A 17,264-nucleotide genomic window follows, 5' to 3' on the forward strand; every position below is an offset into this window, starting at 1 on the left:
GGACCACGTCTGAGTCCTGCTCCTGTATGGGCCCGGCCTCCTCTCTGCCATGCCGGGCTCACCCATCCCCTCGTGCTCTGCCAGGGCCTCGGGGCCACGGGCCCTGTCGTCCTCAGTGTCCAGGGCGCCCCTTCCTCCCCTGTGCCCTGCGCCCGGGGGAGCGCCAGGCCTCTGACCCCACGGCCCATCGCCAGGCTCTTTTCTGCTGTAGGGACCATCCAGGCCATCCTGGGCCCCCTGTCGTCCCGAACCCCTGGGCTTTCGGGAGGAGCCGTCCTCCCCCCCAGCAGAAGTCCCCTTTCCGGGGACACCTGAGTCCCCTGGGCCGCTAGCCCTGCTCCTTCCCAGACCCGAAGCTTTGCCATCCAAGAAGTCTGGGCTTCGCCCCCCACCAGCCTCCTCTCCGTCGGGAGCCCCCTTCCAGCCCCAGGAGTCCTCTGGCCTTTCTTGGGTCCCCCTGCGAACAGCATCTTCCCCCTGGAGGGAGCTCGAAGACCAAGGGCCTGGGGGCTGGTCCCAGGCTCCAGAGCTGTCCTGGCCAGACCCCCGGTCTTCCCCGCCTGGGGCCCACGTATGTGTTTCCCCGCGCCCATCCGCAGGCCCTGACGTGGCTCTGCCCCTTTCTGTGGGCACCTGACTACGGTCCAGACCCTGGCCTGTACCTGCAGGGGCCCCCCATCCGGCCCCCACCCTCTTGCCACCCAGCTGTGCGGCCCTGGCGCCCTGAGGGGCCAATGCCCCCTGGACAGATGCCGGACCCCTGCCTGCTGCGCCTGGATCTGATTTCCAGGAGTCCTGGTCACGTCTGGATTCCTGAGCAGCTGACTCTGCCCAGGTCTGGCCCTGCATTGCCCCCTGACCATCAGGGACCCTGGAAGCCCAGCCCTCCCCGCTGGGAGCCCCTCTGTGCCTGGGGTACCCTGGGAGCCCAGAGCCATCTTGCTGCCCTGCGATACCTGACTTCCCCTCAGAACTCACAGCCCCCCATGCCTCAGGGGCACCTGGGCGTCCAGAGCCCCCCAAACCACTCTCGGAACCCCATCCATCTGAAAGCATCGGCGGGCCTCCCGGAACCCCCGGCATCCCAGGGCCCCCGGGGCCAGCCCCGTGGGCTGCACCAGCCACGGCACCCGGCCATCCGGCTGTCCCAGAGCCCAGCCCAGCACCTGCACCTCCCACCAGCCTAGTCCCTCTGCCCGCCTCGGGGCCATCCTTGGGGCTCATGCCACTGTGAGGCCTCTCTGTGGCTGCCCAATATCCCAAGCCATGCCCCATGGATTCCTGGCCTCTGAGCCCACCGTCCTCTCCCACCCCAGCCAGTGAGCCTGCTCCTCCAAATCCCCCTGAACCATCTCTGCAGCCCACCTCATCCTCTGGGCCCATCGCCACAGGCCCTCCTGAGTCTCCCCTGTGACCTCCCTTACTCCCTGACTCCATTCCCCTAGCCCCTGCCCCCATTCTTCCAGAGCCCCCTAAGCCATCCCCATAACCAGCCTTAGCCCCTGAGTCAACTCCCCCAGAACCCCCTAAACCATCCCCATAACCAGCCTTAGCCCCTGAGTCAACTCCCCCCGAACCCCCTAAACCATCCCCATAACCAGCCTTAGCCCCTGCCCCCATTCTTCCAGAACCCCCTAAACCATCCCCATAACCAGCCTTAGCCCCTGAGTCAACTCCCCCAGAACCCCCTAAACCATCCTGATAACCAGCCTTAGCCCCTGCCCCCTTTCTTCCAGAACCCCCTAAACCATCCCCATAACCAGCCTTAGCTCCTGAGTCAACTCCCCCCGAACCCCCTAAACCATCCCTATAACCTGCCTTAGCTGCTGCCCCCATTCTTCCAGAACCCTCTAAACCATCCCCATAACCAGCCTTAGCCCCTGCCCCCTTTCTTCCAGAGCCCCCTAAACCATCCCCATAACCAGCCTTAGCCCCTGAGTCAACTCCCCCAGAACCCTCTAAACCATCCCCATAACCAGCCTCAGCCCCTGAGTCAACTCCCCCCGAACCCCCTAAACCATCCTCATAACCAGCCTTAGCCCCTGCCCCCATTCTTCCAGAGCCCCCTAAGCCATCTCCATAACCAGCCTTAGCCCCTGAGTCAACTCCCCCCGAACCCCCTAAACCATCCCCATAACCAGCCTTAGCCCCTGCCCCCATTCTTCCAGAACCCCCTAAACCATCCCCATAACCAGCCTTAGCCCCTGAGTCAACTCCCCCAGAACCCCCTAAACCATCCTGATAACCAGCCTTAGCCCCTGCCCCCTTTCTTCCAGAACCCCCTAAACCATCCCCATAACCAGCCTTAGCTCCTGAGTCAACTCCCCCCGAACCCCCTAAACCATCCCTATAACCTGCCTTAGCTGCTGCCCCCATTCTTCCAGAACCCTCTAAACCATCCCCATAACCAGCCTTAGCCCCTGAGTCAACTCCCCCAGAACCCCCTAAACCATCCTCGTAACCAGCCTTAGCCCCTGAGTCAACGCCCCCCGAATCCCCTAAACCATCCCTATAACCAGCCTTAGCCCCTGAATCGACTCCCCCAGAACCTCCTAAACCATCCCTATAACCAGCCTTAACCCCTGCCCTCATTCCTCCAGAACCCCCTAAACCATCCCCATAACCAGCCTTAGCCCCTGAGTCAACTCCCCCAGAACCCCCTAAACCATCCCCATAACCAGCCTTAGCCCCTGCCCCCTTTCTTCCAGAGCCCCCTAAACCATCCCCATAACCAGCCTTAGCCCCTGAGTCAACTCCCCCAGAACCCCCTAAACCATCCCTATAACCAGCCTGAGCCCCTGAGTCAACTCCCCCTGAACCCCCTAAACCATCCCCATAACCAGCCTTAGCCCCTGCCCCCTTTCTTCCAGAGCCCCCTAAACCATCCCCATAACCAGCCTTAGCCCCTGAGTCAACTCCCCCAGAACCCCCTAAACCATCCCTATAACCAGCCTTAGCCCCTGAATCAACTCCCCCAGAACCCGCTAAACCATCCCTATAACCAGCCTTAGCCCCTGCCCCCATTCCTCCAGAACCCCCTAAACCATCCCCATAACCAGCCTTAGCTCCTGAGTCAACTCCCCCAGGACCCCCTAAACCATCCCTATAACCAGCCTTAGCCCCTGAATCAACTCCCCCAGAACCCGCTAAACCATCCCTATAACCAGCCTTAGCCCCTGCCCCCATTCCTCCAGAGCCCCCTAAACCATCCCCATAACCAGCCTTAGCTCCTGAGTCAACTCCCCCAGAACCCCCTAAACCATCCCTATAACCAGCCTTAGCCCCTGAATCAATTCCCCCAGAACCCCCTAAACCATCTCGATAAGCAGCTTTAGCCCCTGACCCCATTCCTCCAGAACCCCCTAAACCATCCCCATAACCAGCCTTAGCCCCTGCCCCCATTCCTCCAGAACCCCCTAAACCTTCTCTATAGCCTGCCTCACCCCATGACCCTGATTCTCCAGAACCCCCTAAACCATCCCCATAACCCGCCTTAGCCCCTGAATCAACCCCCCCAGAACCCCCTAAACCATCTCGATAAGCAGCTTTAGCCCCTGACCCCATTCCTCCAGAACCCCCTAAACTATCTTGATAACCAGCCTTAGCACCTGAGTCAACTCCCCCAGAACCCCCTAAACCATCCCCATAACCCGCCTTAGCCCCTGAATCAACTCCCCCAGAACCCCCTAAACCATCCCCATAACCAGCCTTAGCCCCTGCCCCCATTCCTCCAGAACCCCCTAAGCCTTCTCTATAGCCTGCCTCACCCCATGACCCTGACTCCCCAGAACCCCCTAAACCATCCCTATAACCCACCTTAGCCCCTGAATCAACTCCCCCAGAACCCCTTAAACCATCCCTATAACCCGCCTTAGCCCCTGAATCAACACCCCCAGAACCCTCTAAACCATCCCTGTAACCTGCCTCACCCCATGACCCTGACTCCCCAGAACCCCCTAAACCACCTCTATGACCAGCCTTAGCCCCTGCCCCCGTTCCTCCAGAACCCCCTAAACCATCCCTGTAACCTGCCTCACCCCATGACCCTGACTCCCCAGGACCCCCTAAACCACCCCTGTGACCCGCCTTAGCCCCTGCCTCTATTCCTCCAGGGCCCCCCACACCATCTCTAAAGCCCGCCTCCCCTCCTAGCTCTACCCCCCCAGGCCCAAGACCCCTGGACCCTCCTCCGTAAGCTGACCTGCCTCCTATCGATTGAGGCCCTAGAGTGCCTGACCCATCCCCACAGCCCAGCGGTTCACCAGATGCACCAGTCCACCGGCCCTCGAGGGCCACCCCCGCGTGAGACGCTGATGCCTGGGGGCCCCTGGGAGCATCCCCGGGACCAGCCCCAGCTCCAGAGACCCCCACACCAAGGCCTCTGGCTCCACCCCTGTCATGCACTTGGCCGGCCGCCCACAGAGACCCCGATGCCCCAGAGCCATCTTCACCCGCTCCTTCTCCAGAAGCCCCCAGGCCCCCTGGGGCTCTGCAGCCCCCATCATCTCTAGTCTGACCCCAAGGCCCTGCTCCCCTCCAGCCCCCTAGCTCTGACCCTGCGCGTCCCTCCCCAGCAGTCTCCGCTGCGGCTGAGGCCCCCAGGCCACCTCTCCCCGCAGACCCTGCTGTCCCAGGATGGCCCAGGCCGCCAGGAAGATGCTTGCCCCCAGGGCCGGTGTCCCCCCAGCCTCTGGAGGCCCCCCCAGCCTCTGCACGCACCCCGCTCCCACCCACAGGGCCCCCATCTGGGCCGCCTGAGCCACTCTTGAGACTTGCAGGTCCTTCAGACGCCCTTCCGGCAGGACCACGACCGTCTCTGCCTCCAGACCATGTGCCCTCGGGCACCTCTGAGCCCCACCTGCCACCACTCCCTTCCCAAGACTCTGCTCCCCCAGGGCCCCCAGCACGGCCGAAACCCACAGCTCCCGGCCCGCCTAAGCCATCACTGAAACCGGCTCTATAGGCCAGGCCTGCTCCCCCGGGGTACCCGGAGCCCTCACCCAGCCCGGACTCCATCCCCTCCGGGCCTCCGAGGCCACCCACGTGGCCCACCCCACCTCCGGGTGCTTTCTCTCTGGAGCTCTGGGACCCGTCCCAGAAACCTGGCTCAGACCCCATGGCCCCTGAGCCTCTCAGCCCATCCATGTCTCCCAGGGTCCCGCCAGGGCCTGAAGACTCACTGAGCTTCTGACTTCTGGCATCCACCCCCTGACTGGAGCCGGTCAGCCCAGCCGTCTGGGGGCCACCCGCACCCCCTCGCTGCCCACCAGACACCGGCACTCCAGGCCTGCCGTGGGCCCCGGTTTTGCTGGGGCCGGATCCAGTGTCATCCCAAGGGCCTGGGCCCACATCCTCGCCTGCAGCCCTCCGACCGGTGGTCCAGGCCCGGGGATCCTGGGCCCCGCTGGAGCTGCGGCCCACCTCACCCAAGGCCCCCTCTGACTCTGGGCCCTCCCTTGCCCTGAGCCCCTGAGGGCCCCCTCTCCATCCCGTGGGACCCCCTGGGCCTCTGTCATCTGCCTCTGCCCCAGTTTTGGCCTCAGGAGCCCCGCGCCCCTGGAGGAAGCTTTCGCCCCCAGATACAGGTGGCTCCTGGAGGTGCCAGCCTACAGATGCCCCTGTGCCCCAGGAGCCCCTTGCATCCCGGTGGTCAGCATTGCTCCCTTCCTCAGAGCCCCAGGACTCAGGGCCCCAGCCTGCCATGGAGCTAGAGCCTTGTCCTCCTATAGGCTCCAGCGCTCCGGGACCCCCCTCCCCACGGCCGCCTCCAGCGCCCCCCGGGCCAGCCCCTTGGCCCCACCGTGGGCCCGCCATGCCTCTCCCCACGCCGCCACTCAGACCGTGCCTTCCGCCCAGCCCATCCAGGCTCCCCCCCTGCAGAAACTCCGACCCTTGCCCTTCTAAGCCAGATCCTGCAGGACCAGCCTGGGCTCCAGCCTCAGGCTGCCAGGACCCCGCCTCCCAGGCTCCTGCTGGCCCTGCACCGTCTCTGCTGAGACCTTGCTGTTGACCTCCCATGAGTCCCAGCCCTGATTCCAAGCCCCCTCCTAAGCTCCCTGGAAGGCTCCGGTCCCCTCCTCTCCCTCCGTGGAGCTGGTCGACCCCAAGACCAGGGGCTCTGCCTCCCTCCTTGTCCAGAAAGCCCTCTCTGGCCTGTCCAGGGCCCCAGGCTGCATGAGCTGCCTCCTCGTCCCCCGTCAAGGAATGACCACGCTCTCCCAGGCCGCCCCTGTCTGGGCTGGCTGTGGCCCCAGAGGCCAGCCCAGCTCTCTGCAGGGAGCTCCCTGTGGGGCCCTGCTCTCTGGATCCATCCCCCTCCCCAGGGGCGCTCCTGAAATCTGGGCTCTGGCCTTCTTGTGCCTGCCTCCGGCGGTCAGCGCTTGCGGTCAGAAGGCTCTTATCCTTCCCAGCTTTGGTAAGAGGTCACGTCCCCGGAAAGAGAGAAGAGAAAAGCCCTGTTAAATCAGGCCAAGTCGCCTCTCAGACCCCAGCGGTTTCCGCAGGCGCCTAACCCTCGGTTTCCCCAGCAGAGACGCAAGCCGGCCATCTCCGGAGGAAGCCAGACCGGCCAGCTCACCGGTGGCTCATCGCATCACTGCCTCCCCCGGTCCTGTACCCGAGGGCCCCCACCCCACCCTGCTTGATGGTTCAGGAGGACTCTGGGAGAAAATACAGAAGCCAAAAGTCATTTGCCACCTGCAGTTGCCTCTTTTTTTTTTTAAATCAACTTGTTCTATTGCCTGCCTTACGAACGCCGACTTGAGTTTCCTGGGATCACCTTGAACCCAGAACCCTAAGGGGGTTTAAGGATGTTCTTTGGCCTGACCCAGGGGCTCCTCACCCCTGGTGGACCTAGCCCACTGTCCTCAGCCCTGTCCAGGACCCGAGGGCCACCTTGGATCTGTGCCCAGTGGAGCAGACACCGCTGGGGAGGGTGGGCTTGCCATGGAGGGCCCGCACTGCAGGCATGAAGAATGGCTCTCAGGGGCCTTCCTGGCCTCCAGGGACGAGGGGTCCCCAGTGCAGGGCACTGACAGGGAAGCCCTGCCCCCCTGAGCCTTGGGTCCCGCCTTGGCCGAGGCGGGGAAAGCCCAGGGTACCCACTCACCTTCCACCACCAGCCAGGCGCTGGAGGCATGGAGCTTGGTGCCCAGAGAGTAGAGGCCCATGTCGGAGAAACGGACCCCTCGCACCAGCAGCCGGTGGGTCAGCCCGTCCGGGGACACGAACAGCTCGTATTTGTCACTGAGGTGGAGGAGCGGCCGGTGCTGGAACTCCCAGGCGGCGCTGGGGCAAGGGCTGGACAGGGTGCACTCGAAGATGGCGTCCCCCCGCTCCTCGCAGCGGACGTCGGCCAGCGGGACCACCACATGGGGCGGGATGGCTGCGGGCAGACGCAGGGCATGACCCGAGGCGGGGCACTGGGGGCCCGGGGTGCCCAAGGCAGGCCGGCTGGGCCGTGGCTCCCGGCGTCCCCTCGGACAGGTCACCCCTCACCCCGGGCGTTGGCTTCTCCCCGTATGGTGAGGAGTTATAATTAGGCTGTGAACAGTGAGACGCGGCTGTGAGATTCTGGAATTCTAAATCTGAACCTTCTCTCTGGGGGCAGGTAAGTCCAGGAAGGAAACAGACAGGCTGAGTAAGGAGCTTTATACTGTTGTCCGACAGATCCTCACGACCACCTCCAAGGCAGGCGTTGCTATTACCCTTTATTAGGTCTGAAAATTGAGGCTTTACAAGCTAAATGGCTCCCTCAGCTAAGAGGTGGTCCAGCCAGAATTCACAGCCAGGCTTGGCTGAGCCCAGGGTCCCTGCCCCCTTCCCTGTCCACCGCTCCAGGACAGCTGGAGGTCTCACCCCCTTTGTAGCCTTGATGCAGCCTCGTCCTCCGTGGTTTATCTGCAGAAAGCTTCCCCCACCCTAGGGGTCAGCTCCCTCCAATCCCCCTTGAGCTGTCAGATGCTGGGGCGCGGGGGGTGGAAAGGGACACAGTTTGATGATGGAGGAGGGGACCGTTCTTGCAGGGGGGACGGGGGAGGCAGGCGGGGAGGGGTGAGACAGCGGAGCTTCTTGCTGGGGGGCATGGGGGGCATGCCTCAGAAGGCAGGCTGTGGAGCTGGTCAGCTCTGGCCGGAGAGGGAGTGGATGCTGAGGATGGACCGTGAGTGAGGGCGAGACGCCCAGCGCAGCACCAAGAGAACACAGACTGCAGCTTTTGAAAAGGGATCGTCAACATTCAACCGCTGGGCACGAGCTCCTCTCCCGGACGCGGGCGCCTGCCCAGACTGCTCAGGGCAGACCACTCACCGCTGGCCTCCAGCTCCGTGGTGAAGACGTGGGCATCCTCCACCCGGACCTGGTAAATGCCGGCGTCCTCCGGCCGCAGGTCCTGAATTTGGAACTGGTAGTGCTTCCCCAGACGCCGCAGACAGTGCTTGGTCTGGTTGTCGAAGCCGTAGGGGACCATCTTGCCATCCTGGGGCCAGGGGAGGAAAAGGGGGGTGCAGGGCCTCCGTGGGTCCACAGCGCCTCCTGCCCCCATCCTGCTTGCCGACCACCAGCCGTGCTCCCCACTGGCCTCGGCACCGACGGATGCTGCTGGACCCCACGAGGGGTGGGGCGGGGTGGGGCGGGGAGGGGCGGGGAGGGGCGGGGAGGGGCGGGGAGGGGCGGGGAGGGGCGGGGAGGGGCGGGGAGGGGCGGGGAGGGGCGGGGAGGGGCGGGGAGGGGCGGGGAGGAGGTCCGGAGCGTGCAGTGGAGGGAAATATATGCTCTAGGAGTATCCATGGCTCTGACGCGGAGTAAACAATCTGCCGGCATTATGCAAGAGACACCCAAGAGTGCTGAGTCGGCAAGTCGCGGGCTGAGCGGACCTGCTTCCCGAGCAGGGCAGGGAGGCAGCAGGGAGGCAGCAGGGCGGCGGTCCCCATGCTCTCATTCATGAGGAACCAGAGTACTACCAGCGGCCCGTGCACACGCCCACTTCGGCCAAGCCCTGGATAGACCGGCTCCTTGCTGGTCAGCCCCAACCCACGACGGGGCGCCTGGTGACTTTCCGACTTTGGTACAAAAGCGATGCACATTCAGGAGAAACTCTGCTTGGAATTCTGATCTTTCCCAGGCTAGCGATGGGCAGTGCAGCCCCGTGGCCGGGTCACAAAGCTGACCCACTCATACACTTAGAACTGCTCTGTACCAGGCCATCACCTGCTTTTCACTTTGGGTACAGGCATGCACACTCTGTCGCTCAGGCGTGTTCGACTCTTTGCGACCCCATGGACTGTAGCCCACCAGACTCCTCTGTCCATGGGATTCTCCGGGCAAGAATACTGGAGTGGGCTGTCATTTCCTTCTCCAGGGGATCTTCCCGACCCAGGGATTGGACCCGGGTCTCCTGCATTGCAGGCGGTCTCTTTACCGTCTGAGCCACCAGGGAAGCCCATGATGTTGGGTAGGTTAGGTGTATTCATTGTACTTCACCTTACGATATTTTTGACTTACAAAGGTTTGTGGGGACGTCACCCTATCGCAGGTCAAGGGAGATCTTTGAGGACAGTAGCTAGCGTGGGGCTGTCTGCTGTGTGCCAGGCATGGTTTTATGTACTTGGGACACATAAGTGAATAAAGCAAAGATCCCTGCCCTCAGGGAGCAGACTTCGATGGGAGACAAGGAAATAATAAGCATCGTAAATAACAAATGACCTAATGCGTGTTAGAAAGAGAAAGAACTAGGGAGAAAAAAGAGAAAGGGCAGTGTGGGTCCAGGGGACCCGGATGGGGCTGTGCGGCACAGGGAACCCACTCACTGTTGTGTGGTGGCCTGGAGTGGGGGAGTTCGGGGGAGAATGGATATGTGTGTGCGTATGGCCAAGTGCCTTCTCTGTGCATCTGAAACGATCACAACATTATTAATCAGCTATACCCCAATATAAAATAAATTTTTTTAAAAAGCACTACATGGGGGGCCAGGGAGTCTCTGCAGGGAGGAGTTAGCCATGTGGATGGCGGGGAAGGCCATGGTGGACAGAGGGACAGAGGGACAGAGGGACAGAGGGTCAGAGGGTCAGAGGAAGGGGGTGAGGCTGGTGAGAGGTGGGAGGGGTGCACAGGAGAGGGGAGCCAGGGGAGGGGCGTCACGCACGCCCATTTACCAGCTGGACACCCCAAGAGACCGGTCCTGCATTAGGCTGATGCCACAAACGTGGCGCCTGAGGTCACACAGCCAGCAAGTGTGACGCCCCACCCCACCCCCTCAGATCCCTGCCCCGCCCCCACCGGGTTGATGGCTCAGACTCACGCAGAGGTGTGTCTGGAGAGCGAGCTCAGAGCGGAGAGGGGTGCGCTTCTAAGAACACTCTTTTGACCCCATGCCCTGGCTGGACACCCTGCACCTGACCGCAGCAAAGCCGGAAGGAACCGCACGGGACACAGGGCCCACCGCCCGCGTCCTCACCGTTCCTCTCACTGATCCTCCCCGGGCCAGCAGCAGTCCTGCCAGACACCCCCCCGGATGGCCCCCCCAGACTCACCTTGTACAGGTAAATCTTGCTCTCAGGACTCTTTAGGTCCAGCTCCAGGCCGAAGGTTGCGATCCCCTCCTTGTTGACCCGGACATGTCTCAGGTTGGCGATGGTGTTGAGGTACTAGGGAAGATGAACCCGTTGGGGGGGGCCTCTGAGTGCACTCCTCAGAGCTCCGGGTCCTCAGGCTCCAGCCCCCGGCAGCCCCCAAGCACGCGTGTGCTGGGTTACAACCGGGAGGCTGGGTCCTGCGTCAAGGCTGAGCACACAGCTGGGAGCAGGAAAGCTGGGCCCCTGGATGGGAGGTTGGATGAACCACCTTCAAGCTGATAACACTATTCTCAAGGTAATGCAAGCAAGGGGCTTTGTGTTTCCAGAAGAGAAAGCAGACTTCTAGTAGGGCTAGATTAGACTCAGGGAAAACTTCCCGGTTCTCTTTCAGTTTGCAAGCGGCTGGAACCCCGTCTCCAGGAAGCCTTTAGAAATAAGACAGACACCCAGGGTCGGCTGATGGTGTGCTGATGGCGGTGATGGGGGACCTCCAGCCTTTGCTGAGCTTAGCGCTTTAAGTATATCCTCTGACCACCGCTCAGTAACCCTGAGAGGCAGGGGTGCCTGTAACACCCACTTTACAAGGAAGGAAATCGAGACCCAGAAGCCCAAACTTTTCCAAGGCCCCGGATTTCAGAGAGTGTCCGAGCCAGGCCTCAAAGCCAGGACGCGGGTCCTTAGCTGACGCCGCGCGAGAACGGGTCGGGGGCGGCCCCTCCACGGCTGGCGCTCCAGGTGTGAGCTCCCCCACCCCCCACCCCCGGGCGCGCTGGGCGGCAGGGCAGCGGGGTGGGCGGGGCGGTACCGGCGCCAGCTTCTCCTCGCGCTCCTTGCTCATCCGCTGCAGCCGCCGCAGCATCCAGCGGAAGTCCACGATGCCGTACTTGAGGCAGATCTGCTCGTAGTCCTTCCGGTCCGCAGTCATCAGCAGCTGCCACACCTGCTCCATGTCCACCTCCTTCTTGGGGGCGGGAGGCGGGTCCCTGGGGAGCAGGGTGGGCAGGTCAGAGACAGAGGAGCCCCAGGGGCCCGGCGCCCGGAGGGGGTGGACACTGTGCTGTCTTCCTGGAGGAAGAGGCCGTGGAGACTGACCGCTGGCCGTACCCAAGGGGCCCAGAGACGGCAGGGTGGGGGCCCACCCCTCAGCTCCAGCTCCCAGGAGAAACTCTCTCCTAGCAACTCGTCCTGCGGCTTTCAGACCAGGGTGTCTGAGGGGACATTATTCTGTGGCTCGAGTGGAGCACATTTGACAAACAACCCAGAGAGTGGAGATGATTCGCTCAAGGATACAGAGCTTAGAACTAGAGCCTGGGGTCCAGCGCTCCCAGCAATGCCCACCGGCCTTCGGCCATCGGCCAGCAGAAGCCGGGCTCCCCTGCTGGCGCTGGAAGGGGCGGCAAGTGCAAGCCCAACTTGCAGCGAGGGGCCTCCAGACCCCCTCCCCAGGACAGGCCCAGTCCCACCTCTTTTTCAGCATCTTCCGGAAGTCCACCAGCTCCTTCCTGAGGTCTAGAAAAGGAGGAGGAATGAGCCCCAGCCTCAGGTGGGACTCCACGGGGCTCACACAGGCTTCCCTGTAGGAACCCGGGGGAGGGGCTGGAAAGGGGGCCTGTGGTCCGTGGCAGACCACCAGGCTTTGCAAAGGAGCCCCCTCCTGTGGGCTGGTGATGGCCTGTGAAGCACCCCGAGGGCTTGACCAGGTGTGGGGCTCCGGCAGGGAGTAGCCACTCCCCCAAAGGCCCTAAGGAGATTTGGGACAACTTTCCACCTACCCTCTTGGGGCTCCTTGGGCCTCTTCCGATTCTTCCGGAAGCCAACTAGTCCATCGGGAAGAGAGGAGGCGGTTAATGTGGGCAGGCGGGGAGAGAAGGGAGAAACACTGGTGGGCTTCGAGAACCAGCGGCCCCCGGGCCCCACCCCCCAGTCCCCTCTAAGGCTGGCGGCCACCCAGGAAGAGAGAGAACACGGCCGAGGGTCCGGCTGCCTCCGGCTCAGAGCATGACCGAGGGGGCAGCCTGATCCCCATACCCCTGAGGGCGGCCCACTCACACGTCGACAGGGCCGGGGGGGAGCCCCTGGAGACTACACACGGAAGGGCATCTAAGGGGCGCTACTCCCCCTCCGCCTGAGAGCTGCCATGTCAGGGCCCAGGCCTGGGGGCATCAAATACGCCCCCCGGGGAGGCTGGAGGGCAGGCCTCTCGCCTTCCCGGCTCCCCTCGCCACCAGGAGTGGCCAGGAGACATGACCTGGGCAGTGGGCGTTGAGAGAACAGGAACACGCGAAGTAAATGAATGTTTTAAATGATACTCTCTCTTCAAAATCCTAGTTTGCCGCAGGTTTCCCATCTGATGTTTGCACTGGTTACCTTAACAAAACAAGTTACCTATGCCTCTGTCTCAGGGAGAAGTTCTCTAACTTAGTTTTCCTAAAACCTTAAAACTTTTACTGAAGAACAAAGAAGAATTTACACTGTACAGGACAATATGAAGTTCACGCTCCTTTCCTTGGGAGTAGTATCTATTTTCACAGTTGTAAGATTCTTCTTTATTGAAGTACAGTTGATCTACAATAATATATTAGCTTTTGTTTCTTGATAAAAGGGCCAGATGTCCCGGGGCCACTCCTTGCCGGCTTCCTGCCTGCACCTGGGTTAGCCGGGTCTGTAACAGCCAGCCCAGGAGGTCGGGGTGGCGCCCTGCAGGAGGCGCCTGGCTCCCCCCGGCAGCCTCAAGCTCTCCCGGAGCCTGGGTGCCGCCCTGGGGCTTGTCATCGTGGGCCTAGGAAAATGGCTTTGCTTCTCGAGCCACATCGAGGAGGGGTTTCTGTTACTTGTGGGCAAAAGCATAACCAACTGAGAGATGCGCTCTGCGCTCCAAGACACGTTTACTTTCGATTCCTTGCTGACGATGAATGTGAAATTTCGGAAACACAAGCAAACCAAAGCAAAGCCTGTCTGAGGCAGGACCTGGCCTTTGTGCTACCTGTCCCCTCATTCTCACCCCACTCCACGCAGATGTGTACAAAACAGCCAAGGCCAAGAGAGGAAACTGAAGCCCCCTGAGTGAGTTAGCAGAAGATCGGACGAGAAACCCACTTTCAGACCCCGACCTTGATCCTCAGGGCCAAGAGGACGTCAGCCAGCACACCTGCAGGGGGCACCCGTGGGCATGGGCCTCCCCGACCAGGGGCAGAGGCTGCGGGCAGCGGGTGAAGCCTGGGGCTCCGCGCCCGGCGGGGCGGTGGCCTCCACGAGCCACACCCTGAGCCCTGGTGGGAGAGGAGGGAGCGGGGCGGGGGTGGGGGCAGGCAGGCCCACCTTCGATGACCGTGAGCCTCGCCGAGCACGTGGCCTCTCCATAGGCATTCACTGCAGTGCAGCGGTACACGTCCGTGTCCTCGCCGGTCAGCTTATTGATCTGCAGAGAGGCCAAGGGCAGGGGAACAGGGCTCGCCCCCCCTCCTCCAGTCACTGGACATAACTACGTTATAAAGATGGACAAGGCAAGCTCTTGTCTTCATGGAGCTTACTGTGTTCCTCAGGGAAGCAGACCCCGAGACCAAACCTGGGTCAGGGCTGCGGTGGGCAGAGTGGCTTCCCGGAGTCCAGCGGATCCAGGACTAACTACCGTCTGGTGTGTGCTGTGGGCCCCTTATCTAACCTCTCTGGACCTTAGTTTATTTACTTATAAAATGAGGATAACAACACCCACACATCGAGCCCTGGCCAGGGAGCAAGCTGCGCAGTGTGGCAAATAATAATAATAAAATAAATAAATAAACAAAAAAATGTGGCACTTTCCTGGGAGTCCAGTGGTTAAAACTGCAAGCTCCCAATGCAGGGTGCATGGGTTCAATCCCTGGTCAGAGAATTAAGATCCTGCCTGCCACACAGCATGGCCGAAATAATAATAATAATAATACCCCAAAGTAGTGAGTAGTCAGGATTAAAATATACAATCTAGGTCAAACGATTAGCCCAGGGCCAGCACATAGTAGGTGTTCTGTGATGTGTAACTGTAAATATTACTGATACTGACCAATATAGTGCTCACTGCAGGTCGGGCCTGGGTGAGGTTTATTACATAAACCTTCAATGCTCATAAAAGTGCCATGAGGGAGGCACTATTATCACCCCAATTCACAGAGGAAGAAAGAGAGAGAGAAGTAAGTGATTTCTGAAGGCTGGAGTGGTAACCCAGGCAGCCCGCTTCCAGGACTCAAAGGAAGCTCCAGCTGTTAGTCAGCAGAGGTCGCGGCCGGCCTGCTGGTCTACCCCGGCTCTGGGGGACGGGAGGACCCCCGCCCGGGAGGGCCGCAGTGCCTACCTGCAGCGCGTGCTCCCTGCTGCCCGTGCTGGACGAGACCTGGTACTTGCTGGAGCTGCTGAGGTCCCCTTTGGAGCAGTGCCAGCGCACCCTGGGCCTGGGCTCCCCGCAGACCACAGCCCGGAAGATGGCGTTCTTCCCTGTGGCCGGAAGAGGCAGGCGGGCAGTTTGACGGGTTGGGGGAGGACAGATGGGGATGTTAATGCATGCGCTCTCCGTTGCTCTGGGCACTTCAGCTGCCCATTCCAGGAGGCGTGTTGCCTTGGTCCTCGGGACCCGAGGTCCCCAGGCAGGAGCACAGTTTCAGGCACCCCGAGGACGCCCTCCCGCAGTCTGTGTGTGCTGAGCCTGGGCCCCCTGAGGGCCAGGGCGGGGCAGGGGCCTGAAGGACTCTCCAGGGACTGGGAAGGGGGAGTCCTCTGTGAGTCCTGTGTCCACTCTCTGCAGGGGGACAGGGACCTCAGCAAAGCCTGTTGGTGGTGCTCGAAGGGGCCGGTCCTGAGACACAGGGTTCCAGCCTCAGGAAAGAGCCCAAGCTCCGTCCCTGCTTGGAAGCCAGGGGGCTGCCCGCCCTCAAGGCCCCCAGGCCCCCAGCTCTGCTGGGAGTGTCTCAGCAGAGAACAGTTTGGAGTAAAGATGCCAAGTCCCCCACCCCTGATGAGAGACGCAGTTTCTCGTGACACTGTTGTTGGGGATGTAGAGTCAGATTTAAGGGGGGAGGGGGACGCTATTTTCCTGAGGCCAGAACAAGGGGCTCTGAAACCTGCTGGGGGCCTGTGCTGGGGAAAGGGCGCCTGCTCACCCCTCCCCGCGGCCCGGTCCCTCTACTTCCCGGCTTCCTTTCTCTGTGGCGTGTGGACCCCAGGGTGGCCGTGGGGCGGCCAGCAATGGGAGCCCCATTTCACTCATTTCGAGGTGCCTCTGCAGAGCTGCTTGTGGGCTGGGAGAGGGCAGGGCCCAGGGCCGCCTCACAAGCCCCTGCTCCCCAGCTCACCACACCCCCACCCTCGTCCCCAATGCTTGCCCCGTGGTAGGCCTGCACCCTTTACTACCCTGCTCCTCAGGCCCCGTGCCCTGTGGGGACCCAGCACCCCCAGGTGTAGGGTGAAGTGACGGACACAGGGGTTGGTGCTTGGCTGGAGCAAGGGTGGGGTCCCCTGTCCCCTCTAGGCCCCTCCCGGGCCTCACCCTCCTGCAGCGCCAAGGCGATGGGCCTCTGCACGAAGTCGGGCGTGCTGCAGCCTTTGGGCACCTCCTCCACCAGCTGCCAGATGCTCACGCCAGGCGTGGAGGACTTCTTGAGGGACTTCCCTGGAGGAGGTGGGCGGGAAGGGAGGTGGGCCTCAGCTTAGACCTGTTGCCGGAGGGACCTCTGCCCCCCACGGTTGGGCAGGGCTGGCTCCTCAGCTCCTCCGGGGAGAAGGGCCTAGGGGCTTTCTAGCAGGTGTGGCGGTGGTCTTCCCATGTGTGAGAGCCGCCCCCGGGAAGTGGCCATGTGTGCCCCGGGGAGACCCCGGGACGGTCCCAGGAGAGGGGGTGGGCAAGGGAGAGTGGAAAAGGGCTCCTGGTGGCAATCGGGGCCCACGGGGGGGGTGGGGGCTCTGCACCCCGGATTCAGGAAAACAAGTTAAAACCCAAATCCAGAACTAACAAGGCACATGCTCTTTGCCCCGCCCCCCCACCCTCCCCTGGTGGGGTGAGCGGAGTGGCGGGGGTGCTTCTCCCACCTGCCATGGTTCCAGCTCCTCTTTGGCGCTGACTGATCTGAGAACAGAAGGCAGGATTGCTTAGAAAGGTCCAGGCTGGTATCCCCCGTCCTTCCCACACCTCGACACCCCAGCAAGCCGGGGAGCTCCTCTCACCCACTCGCTGGCCCAGCATGGCCCACCTCCCGGAGACCAGGGAAGGTTAGGGTGCTGCCAGCTTGGAATCTCATCCAGGGAAAGGACCCTGGATGAGCTACAAGCTGTGTTGGAGGCCTGGCCTGCTGGTGGGGCCCCAGGCCTAGAGGATGCTCGGAGGGCGGGACACAGCCATCCCGAAGTCAGGAAAGCAAACTCCAGACCTCAGGGTCTCCCAGCTGTTCCCGGCCTGGCCCCTTGACTGGGGATGAGAACTCTCCAGCGGCATCCTCTGGGACTGCGGGCCCCTCCGCCAGCCCCGAGAGTCTCGAGCAGGGCCTGCCGCCCTCCAGCTCCCACCCTACCCAATCTGGAACCCAGATCACCAGGCCTGCAGGCAAGGATCCCCGGGCTGCCCGTAAGGTCTTCTAGCCCGGGATATCCGGATCCCCATAAATCCATCCACCCCCTACAAAGCCAGTGAGTTATAATGTCAGGTGGGCAAGAGTGCCTTCCAGACCCCCT

The 17,264-nt window shown here is 62.1% G+C and overlaps 2 protein-coding genes and 2 long non-coding RNA genes across 4 annotated transcripts in view; 2 read left to right on the forward strand and 2 right to left on the reverse strand.

The window, feature by feature from the left end:
* Window positions 1-17,264, reverse strand: part of IGFN1 (immunoglobulin like and fibronectin type III domain containing 1) — a 30,546-nt gene that overhangs the window by 11,740 nt on the left and 1,542 nt on the right. The window contains exons 2-12 of the mRNA XM_081487417.1: window positions 16,626-16,662; window positions 16,087-16,209; window positions 14,899-15,038; window positions 13,890-13,989; window positions 12,344-12,388; window positions 12,035-12,080; window positions 11,377-11,554; window positions 10,530-10,643; window positions 8,308-8,476; window positions 7,109-7,384; window positions 6,357-6,410 (exon numbers count right to left, since the gene is read on the reverse strand). Of these exons, the coding sequence (XP_081343543.1) occupies window positions 6,357-6,410; window positions 7,109-7,384; window positions 8,308-8,476; window positions 10,530-10,643; window positions 11,377-11,554; window positions 12,035-12,080; window positions 12,344-12,388; window positions 13,890-13,989; window positions 14,899-15,038; window positions 16,087-16,209; window positions 16,626-16,632 (1,252 nt within the window). The 5' untranslated portion in view covers window positions 16,633-16,662. The remainder of the gene's footprint in view (window positions 1-6,356; window positions 6,411-7,108; window positions 7,385-8,307; window positions 8,477-10,529; window positions 10,644-11,376; window positions 11,555-12,034; window positions 12,081-12,343; window positions 12,389-13,889; window positions 13,990-14,898; window positions 15,039-16,086; window positions 16,210-16,625; window positions 16,663-17,264) is intronic.
* On the reverse strand, window positions 2,499-4,745 carry LOC145505901 (uncharacterized). Its single transcript, XM_081489165.1, has 3 exons — window positions 4,622-4,745; window positions 2,679-4,556; window positions 2,499-2,509 (listed from the first exon to the last, which is right to left on the reverse strand). The coding sequence occupies exons 1-3, from the start codon at window positions 4,743-4,745 to the stop codon at window positions 2,499-2,501; spliced, it is 2,013 nt and encodes a 670-aa protein (XP_081345291.1).
* LOC145505445 (uncharacterized) lies at window positions 4,878-6,695 on the forward strand. The gene is made up of 2 exons (XR_014053049.1): window positions 4,878-6,415; window positions 6,531-6,695. It is a non-coding gene; the product is annotated as an uncharacterized LOC145505445 (long non-coding RNA).
* Window positions 10,290-14,360, forward strand: LOC145505434 (uncharacterized). Its single transcript, XR_014053038.1, has 4 exons — window positions 10,290-10,538; window positions 10,963-11,306; window positions 12,046-12,114; window positions 13,587-14,360. It is a non-coding gene; the product is annotated as an uncharacterized LOC145505434 (long non-coding RNA).

This window comes from Giraffa tippelskirchi, chromosome 5 (genome assembly GCF_054371585.1).
Source record: "Giraffa tippelskirchi isolate mGirTip1 chromosome 5, T2T-mGirTip1v1.2.pri, whole genome shotgun sequence".
NCBI classification, from domain to species: domain Eukaryota; kingdom Metazoa; phylum Chordata; class Mammalia; order Artiodactyla; family Giraffidae; genus Giraffa; species Giraffa tippelskirchi.

What these genes read in the sequence shown, in the direction of transcription:
- LOC145505901 (XM_081489165.1), bottom strand. Translation starts at nt 4,745, where the DNA reads ATGGGGGCCCTGTGGGTGGGAGCGGGGTGCGTGCAGAGGCTGGGGGGG. An exon ending in GGCCATCCTGGGACAGCAGG is followed by an intron (nt 4,557 to 4,621) that starts GTCTGCGGGGAG and finishes AGGGACGCGCAG; the next exon opens with GGTCAGAGCTAGGGGGCTGG.